Below are 8,605 nucleotides of genomic sequence, written 5' to 3' on the forward strand. Positions count from 1 at the left end.
AGGTTGTCTCGATGATGGTCTAAGGGAGGGTACTTACCTTATGGTCGAGGGTCTGGAAACCGCGACGCGCATAGTGAGTGCGCAAGGTGCCAGCCAGTGCAGTCACCGCGTCAGCAGAGCGTTCGAATAACGCATGATAGAACTCCAGGAGGTCTATGGAGACAGCGGTGCGAGGGTGGGAGGGAGAAACTGGAAAGAGGCCATGATGCACAAGGACCTGGGGGATACTATAACACCGACAGGCCTTGACATCAATGGCAATTAGATCTATGAATCTTATTATTCGTACATTGAGAGGGGACATGAACTACGACTTACGGCTCCAGTACAAGCACAAGATATTCACTCCTCGGGTGCTGCAGGACGAGGCCTCGCAGAACAGTTCGACCCGAGTGCACGAGGTTGAAGGTTGCCGGTACGATGTCTGCATATATTGGAGGAGAGCCGGGACTAGCTTGGGAATGAGAGCACGCCACTGGTCGAATGTTTTGTGCGCCTCTGCATCGGGTAGCAGCCGTTTGCTACGCTTGGCTGGGGGTGAGGCATCCGATGGCTCCTGGACAGGGATTTCCTGTTCAAAGGGTTCGGGTTCAAGATCAGGTGGTAGGGCGTCCTCGGGAGGGGGGGGGGAGTAGAAGCATGAGATTCTAAAGCACGCAGACGGGCTAGCAGTGCCAATGTACGAGTATCACCTGGACGACTAACTAAGACCTGATCTTTTTTGCCCCCGAGCCGACGTTTTTGGGGGGTCAAAAAGTGCGCCCCTGTGCGGGGGATGACCTTCTGGTTATCGCGCGTCCTCGGTGGCTGCGATCGGGGGGGTGTCGCAGGACATGGGAGCAGGTCGTCGCCAATCTGGAGAGTACTAGATGGCGGCATGGTGAAAGCGAGAATATAGCCAGGCGAGAGAGCATAGGAGCTAATTTGAAATAGCAAAGACATGGCATCAAGATGTAGACAGGTACAAATATGGCGAGGGTACACAGAGGCTGGGGATGGTGGAGCGTCCTAAGGTACGGCGGAGGAGTGTCCCAAGGAGGGCGGGCGGGCGTCTAACCCGCCTCGAGGGTGCGATCAGGCACATGCCTATATCCATATCGGGATATAGGCCCTGATCTCCCCCTGGGGATGGTGTTCGTTAGACCCATTTCCCACCGCCCCGATGGGGGTCTACTAGATACCTCCAGGACCTGCCCTAGGTGGACAATGGAGTCCTTGGAGTCCCTCGAACCCAGGTGTTGCATGGCTGACTTCCTGGAAACCAATCCGCCTGAGAGCATATCAATAACCGAAACTGATGCAAGAGGATTCTGCCATACCCTCTATAACATCCCTCCAGTTCATCGAAGGTATGTATACAGAGTCACCTGGTCGGTTATCCAGTGACATGATCACATCAATGCATAGCTCAGAAACTTGCTTCGCACTGACTCCAAGAGCTTTGTACTGGCTGACAGTTAATAACTGTGCACTATTCTGCCTGATTATGACACTGGATGTACCTTCTCTAAAGAAGCATTGTGGGTATTAGAAAGGGACATACTGCGAACAAAGATACCAGCATCAATCTGTCGGAAATATCAATGAGAGCAATGTTGACTTTCGCCTGAGGATGAGATGAGGGGAGTGGGAATGTGGACGCGAGCGAGCAAAATGGGCGGATTGTTACAAAGGCGTGGGGGCCAGGTACGGCTGCGCTACGATACAAGTACTCTACAGGATTGATGTATTTTACTTGGCAATCGTGCTATGATCATTCTCCCGGCTAGGCACAGGGGCATCGGATCGGCCCGCTCGACACCGCAGGCTCCAAAATCTAACAAGCAAGTCCTTATGATCATGGTGTCGCGACTTGAGGTCAAGCGACTGAGGAAAACTTATGGCTGGGGGCGTCCAACTGATTCTCACCGAAGCGATGGTGAGCGATGCTCAAACCTAAGGCTAGGGACAAGTAAGTTAGCATAGGAAAGTAAGTATGTACAGGGGCTTACTGACCTAGGGACAAGAGGTCAAAACTGAGGTCCCTAGGGCAGCAGAGGCAGGCTTATATATAGGGGATGTTTAGGGGAGGCTGTGCGCACTGGTCCGTGTGCAGCTGGTCCGTGCACAGCATGCTGACGCGGCCCCGGGGGCCGGTGAGTCAGAGAGGCTGTGTCAGCGGAGCCCGAGCTGTGCCGTGCACTGCTGCCCCATCTAATCTAATTGTACAGTAGATATGATGTGTCCATATCAGGCATGTAGTACAGAGGTCGCGGGTTCGAGCCTGCAAAAAGGAAAAAATTAAAAAATGGCTAGACGCCGTGTCAACTCGTGACACATGATGCACCTACGATTGGTGGAACAGCTATAGAAATTGTATTTGGAAGTTCAGCTCCGATTCTCTCCATCAGAGTCTGTGCTGCAGCATAGTTCGCTTGTCCTAAGGTACTTGAGATAAGAGATGGCAGAAAGCTAAAGCAACTCCTACCTGGTGAGCCGGCGACAGCAGCCATGTAACTTGCAAGTAGGAGAAAGTCGAGTGATTCGGGGTTAATGATGTCCAGCCAAACCCGCAGGCCTTTTACTTTGACGCCATGTACTATAAATTGGGAATACTCGACTTTGGTCACATAAGGAACATGAGGCTTTTGACGCACCCGAGTTCCAATCCTCATTCATCCTCAAATTGATGAAAAGCTGGTTGTTCAGTTTCACAGGTAAGAAGAAAACACCTGCGACGGGATGAGGAAGACAATGAAAGAGCTCTTTGGTCTTGTGACTATCTAGGTAGTCAACAGCGACAACATCCACTGTGACGGCAGGAAGACGGCAGAGGTAATCAACAATACGCTTCTCGCGGACAAGTCTCCATTGCTCAAACACCTGTTGAGCACAAATTGTTGCCCGCTGCGCTCAGCTTGTTTCCAAGTTAATACACAAGAACTGGCTTGCCTTTTCTCCGGACCTAGAGGTGAGAACAATATGCCTGGCTTCGCTCTCAACCAATGTTCTGGCAATGTTGACACCGAGTCCTCCAACGCCTCCGATAATGACATAGGATGCGCGAGGATTGAACATATAGGTACTGTTACGAGTTGGCACGGCGCCTAGCCATTTTTTAATTTTTCCTTTTCGCGGGCTCAAACCCGCGACCTCTGTACTACATACCAGATATGGACATGACACTATCTACTGTACAATTAGATTAGATGGGACGGCAGTGCACGGCACAGCTCGGGCTCCGCTGACACAGCCGCTCTGACTCACCGGCCCCTGTGGCCGTGTCGGCATGCTGCGCACAGACCAGCTACGCACGGACCAGCACGCACAGCCTGCCCTTATCTTCCCCTGTATATAAGCCGGCCTCTGCTGCCCTAGGGACCTCAGTTTCAACCTCTTGTCCCTAGGTCAGTAAGCTCTCATGTACCTGCTTACTTACCCATACTAACTAATACATTTACTTGTCCCTAGCCTTAGGTTTGAGCCTCGCTCACCATCGCTTCGGTGAGAACCAGTCGAACACCCCTTGCTTTCAGATATTCCCCTGTCGCTTGACCTCAAGTCGTGACATTAGGTCGAAACTCCCCCAAGCGACCGGCGTTCTCTCGGAACCCACATACTCACACTTTCCTTTCCCATAGGTCGGGTGGTGCGCACCCATACAATACATTACGATACGTAGATAGTGTACTATACATCGCAACCACTAAGGGAACAAACTCTTCAGTACCTGCACTTCAGTGGGTGGTACTTGTCCTCACGGATGTGTGGATTAGGTTCCTGCTGCATAATAGTCAAAAGTAGTACTGGGCCCCATGTGAACTGCGAACCCTAGTGTCTTCTCGGGCACTGTAACATAAGCTAGGATAGTACGGCCATTGTAGTATGCGCACCTCCCCGTCCTTCCCCCATCCATCGTGGCTGCCTGTCAAGGCCAGGTCCACGCATTCGACTCTCAGGATCTCATCGACGTCTACCTCCCAGACGGCCCTGAGCCTGCACTCTATCGTTGCGAGCAGCAGCCGTGCCCAAACCGAACACCCCGATCGATCACAGAGGACTACCCGCGCTACAAAGCGATCCGACGAGCGCAACACCCGCTCAGACCCCGAAGCACCCTCGCATCTCGATCAGCCTCACGGCACTCTCGCCCTGTCTCCCCTAGCTCCCGCCTCCCTCAAACTGTTGCCGATCAAGTACGAGGAGATCTCCCTCCAGACTCTGCGCCAGAGCCTGAGCCTGAGGAGGGTGAGAGTGAAGAAGGAGTCTCGGAGTCCGAGTCCGCAGATTCTGCTTGGCCCACCTTGCCGACAGCGCTCGCCCCCGCGTCAGCAGTCCCTGACGTACATGACCCCCCCACTGAACTTTCTCCGGCGCCTTCACCGCCAACTCCGCCGAGAGGCCGCTCGAGCACTCACTCCTCTCGAAGTTCGACCAGCGGAGGGTCACCACAGCCGCCTCCGCCCCCGCAACGTCCTCCGTCCCCCCCAATGCCGATAATGTTGTCCCCCGCAGCCGCCCCCAACAAGGAGACTTTGAAGCTCCTCCTCCCACTCTGATACGATGGCAAAACCGTCATCGAGTGCGACAGGTTTCTGTCGCAGCTGCGCATCTACTGGTTGGTTAACACATTGTTGACCACCATTGAGCTTAAGGTGCAGGTCGCACTAAGCCTGCTTGACGGAGACGCCTGCACCTGGGCCACTCCCTACTTTGCCCAGCTCATGTCAGTGCAGATAGGAGCACAAGGGGCCACGACCCCGTTCAGGAACAAAGCGGCCTTTGCCGCCGCCTTCAAGGCCCGCTTTGGAAATCTCGACGACGAGGTGGCAGCACAAGTAGAGTTGGCAAAGCTCTGCGCGGACAAGTCGGTCCGCAAAAAACACACCGCCGCGGAGTTCTCCACACTATTCAAGGGTCCGGCGGATCACTCTGGGTATGGGGACCTGGAGCTATGCGACAAGTACCTGAGCGGCATCCCCTCCCGCATGTACCGGAAGATCGAGCTCGAGACCTTCACCACGTGGCAAGCAGCTGAGAAGCACGCCACCGAGGTCGAGCAGATCCTCGACATCAGCTAGGCCCATCGGCCCGAGTTGAATAACTTCTTCTCGACCCGAGGTCGAGGACACAGAGGGGCACGTGGTGGTGCACCCCAATCCCACGCAGCTTTGGCCAGCATCAACGCAGCCGTCGGAAAAGGCAACTTCCCTAGCACTTGCTTTGGCTGTGGGAAGCAAGGGTACTGACGCTTTGAGTGCCTCAATTGTAAGGACAAGCCTTACACAAAATGCGCCGACGCGCGGACTACAGTTGCCTCGGGCTCTACCCAGGCTGCGACAAGCGCCCCCATCGCAACAACACCCTTGGCAAGTATAAGTGCCGCTTCAGCGAAATCCGAGCAATCGGAGCTGGCGGACTTAATGGCACAGGTGAAGTCGATGCGCAAGGAGCTCGAACACTACCGGGCGATCAAGGAGGAGGGTTTTTGATCCGGTCCGCGCTTTGTGCTGCACGCGTCGGGCCGCGAGTATCATGTAACAAGTACGATATATTGTCTTCTGCAATGGTGTACGAGTTGGACCAGGGGTCCCAACATTTTCACATCCCAGTACGACTTCAAGGAAAAAGACGGCATAAAGACATAATCGCTATGGTGGACAGCGGAGCCACTACGAAGTTTATCAACAAGCGATTCATTGAAGAAAATAAGGTGCAGACGCGGAAGCTAAAAGAGCCGATTCCGCTCTACAATATCGATGGCACCCTCAACAAAGACAGAAGCATCTCGGAAGTAGCTGTGCTACAGATGCAAATAGGAGAACACGTCGAGAAGATGGTGTTTATGGTCATGGACATCGGTCCAGAAGATGTGATCATTGGGTTGAATTGGCTATAAGAGCACAACCCTGAGATCAATTGGGAGTCAGGCTCCCTAAAATTATCACGATGCCCTGAAATGTGCAGTGCCAGGAAGGCTGGCCGAATGGAGAAAGCTGCGACTGTGCATGATACGGGGGTCAGGCCCACGGCATGCAGACGTTCGCCGAAGTCCAAACGGTCGGTTATAGGCACTTGCCGGAGTAAGGTACTCCCGGACTTCGAACCCGAAGAAGATACGGTGGAAGTAGAGTGGGACGAGGCCAATCTGATCGAAGCCTGGGAGCAAGGTATCACGCTTCCTGGCGCTCCTCAGCTGTTTGTCGCAGCAGGGCATACGTACTCCCAGCTGTTCACTGAGGAAGAGATCAAGAAGAAGGTTGTTAAGACCGCCAAGGAGTTGGTACCTAAACAGTACCACGAGTTCCTGAATGTCTTCTCCAAAGAAGCATCAGAACGGCTACCTGAAAGGAAGCCTTACGATCACACGATCGAACTCGTACCCGGCTACTCGACATTCCACTCTAAGGTGTATCCTTGGTCGAACAACGAGCAGGAGGAACTAGACAAGTTCCTAAAGGAGCAACTAGCGAAAGGCTACATACGGGAGTCGAAGTCGCCCATTTTGTCCCCCTTCTTCTTCATCAAAAAGAAGGAAGGGACGCTTCGACCCGTACAGGACTACCGCCGGTTGAACGTGATCACCGTCAAAAATCGCTACCCTTTGCCGCTTATCGCCGAGATGGTAGATAAGCTCCGCAGTGCCACGCTTTTCACAAAGTTCGATGTCCAATGGGGATACAATAATGTCCGGATCAAAGCCGGTAACGAGTGGAAAGTGGCTTTTGTGACTAACCGGGGGCTGTACGAACCCCTGGTAATGTTCTTCGGTCTCACCAACTCCCCTGTGACCTTCCAGGCAATGATGAACGAGATCTTCCACGATCTCATCGTCGGCGGCAAGATCCTCGTGTACCTAGACAATATACTCATATTCTCCACCAACAAAGAGGAGCATGAGAAGGTCACACACGAGGTTCTGCGCCGCCTTCAGGACAATGATCTGTTCCTGAAGCCTGAGAAGTGCGAGTGGGACGTTCCCAAGGTCGACTACATCGGCTATGTGTTCGGTGGCGATGAGGTAGCAATGGATCCCGCGAAGCTAAAAGGAATTAATGAGTGGCCGGTACCCCGGAACAAGAAAGATGTTCAGAAGTTCCGGGGGTTCTCCAACTTCTACCGCCGCTTTATCAAAGACTTCGCTAAGATCTTGCGACCACTCGACCAGCTCACAGGAAATGACCCATGGCACTAGGGCGAGGAAGAGCAGCACGCCTTTGATGAACTCAAGCGGCTCTTCGTGACTACTCCAGTCTTGGCGCTATATGACCCTAACCGGGAGACGCACATTGAGGTTGACGCCTCGGGCTATGCCACTGGCGGCGTGTTGATGCAGAAGCAGGACAATGGCAAATGGCACCCTATTGCCTTCAGATCCCATGCGATGGATCCAGCACAGCGGAACTACAAGATCTATGATAAGGAGATGCTCGCAATCATCGAGGCACTAGATGATTGGTGCCACTATCTCGAGGGGTTACCCAATCAATTCGAGATTGTAACCAATCACAAGAACCTCGAGTACTGGCACACGTCCCAGCATCTCACGCGTTGCCAAGCGCGCTGGTCGCTGTTTCTGGCCCGCTTCGACTTCCGCATCACGCATAAGGCCGGGACGTCCAATGGAAAAGCTGATGCCCTGTCACGTCGATCAGACCATCAGATCGGCGATGAGGACGATAACACCGATCAGGTGGTTCTCAAACCTGAAAGGTTCTGCATCGCCTCTGCCAGGCGCGGTCATGCCTCGGTGACAGCCGATCAGTCGCTTCTGAAGCGCATCAGAGAGTGCTCGGAGAAGGATCGGGAGGTGGCCAAGGCACTTGAAAAGGTGCAGGACCTCGGGCCACCCCGGCTGCAAAGGGGTTTTGAGGAGTGGAATGCCGAACAAGGGCTTCTGCTGTTCCGCGGGTGCGTGTACGTCCCAAAGAATGCAGAGCTCCGGCGGGATATCGTCAAGATCCACCACAACTCGCCGATTGCCGGACATGGCGGTCGTGTCAAAACCCTCGAGCTCATGTCGCGGAATTACTGGTGGCCTGGGATGTCCAAATTTGTCAACAAGTACGTAAGCACCTGCAACGTGTGCAACCATACCAAGACATTCCCAGCCAAGCCCCAGGGTCCGCTGAAGCCAAACGAGTATCACAAAACCTATAAACCCACCTTATAGCTTGATGGTAAGGGGGGGAGATAAAGCACTTAAGTGTGGGGGAGGTAATGCTGTTAAGCGCAACAACGAAGTGAATAGAACTGGGGGACAGGGTGCCCCAGGATGCTGCCTTATATACATGAGGGAAAACCCCCCAGGGACTGGTAATGGACCCCTGGTATCTAGCTGGGTAAGGATTACTAAGTATCATGTGCTTTATGATGTCATATATGATGTCATAGTCTGGCCCTGCCCTGCCCTGGGCCTAGGGTCCAGAATTGACTGGCCTATGGCCTAGTGCCTGAGCCTAGCTCCTACCTATGATGTCAGAATGATGTCATGGTCCAGACAGAGTCTGGTTTCTATCTAGAAAAGGTCCGGCATCAGAGTCCAGCCTGATGTGTCCAGAACAAGATCATGTGTCGCTTATTTAAGCGGATAACCCCTTAGATATGCAGCTGTACCCATATGCGG

At 53.4% G+C, this 8,605-nt stretch overlaps 4 protein-coding genes across 4 annotated transcripts; 2 read left to right on the forward strand and 2 right to left on the reverse strand.

Annotated features, from left to right (window-relative positions):
• Positions 1-19: 19 nt before the first annotated feature.
• Positions 20-304, reverse strand: POSPLADRAFT_1159207 (hypothetical protein; the record flags this gene model as incomplete). The annotated part of the gene is made up of 1 exon (XM_024487403.1): positions 20-304. One exon carries the CDS (start codon positions 302-304, stop codon positions 20-22), a length of 285 nt encoding a protein of 94 aa, XP_024333425.1.
• Positions 305-2,303: 1,999 nt separating this feature from the next.
• On the reverse strand, positions 2,304-2,844 carry POSPLADRAFT_1159342 (hypothetical protein; the record flags this gene model as incomplete). Its single annotated transcript, XM_024487419.1, has 3 exons — positions 2,304-2,419; positions 2,468-2,578; positions 2,637-2,844. Coding segments are annotated over 3 exons (435 nt in total), but the record flags the coding sequence as incomplete, so codon positions are not given.
• Positions 2,845-3,661: 817 nt separating this feature from the next.
• POSPLADRAFT_1159089 (hypothetical protein) lies at positions 3,662-4,606 on the forward strand (the record flags this gene model as incomplete). The annotated part of the gene is made up of 4 exons (XM_024487396.1): positions 3,662-3,723; position 3,815; positions 3,864-4,322; positions 4,418-4,606. Coding segments are annotated over 4 exons (711 nt in total), but the record flags the coding sequence as incomplete, so codon positions are not given.
• A 97-nt stretch (positions 4,607-4,703) lies between these two features.
• POSPLADRAFT_1062456 (hypothetical protein) lies at positions 4,704-5,471 on the forward strand (the record flags this gene model as incomplete). The annotated part of the gene is made up of 2 exons (XM_024481515.1): positions 4,704-5,033; positions 5,253-5,471. 2 exons carry the CDS (start codon positions 4,704-4,706, stop codon positions 5,469-5,471), a joined length of 549 nt encoding a protein of 182 aa, XP_024333428.1.
• Between the last annotated feature and the right edge of the window lie 3,134 nt (positions 5,472-8,605).

The sequence above is a fragment of the Postia placenta genome, assembly GCF_002117355.1.
Source record: "Postia placenta MAD-698-R-SB12 unplaced genomic scaffold POSPLAscaffold_22, whole genome shotgun sequence".
NCBI lineage: Eukaryota > Fungi > Basidiomycota > Agaricomycetes > Polyporales > Adustoporiaceae > Rhodonia > Rhodonia placenta.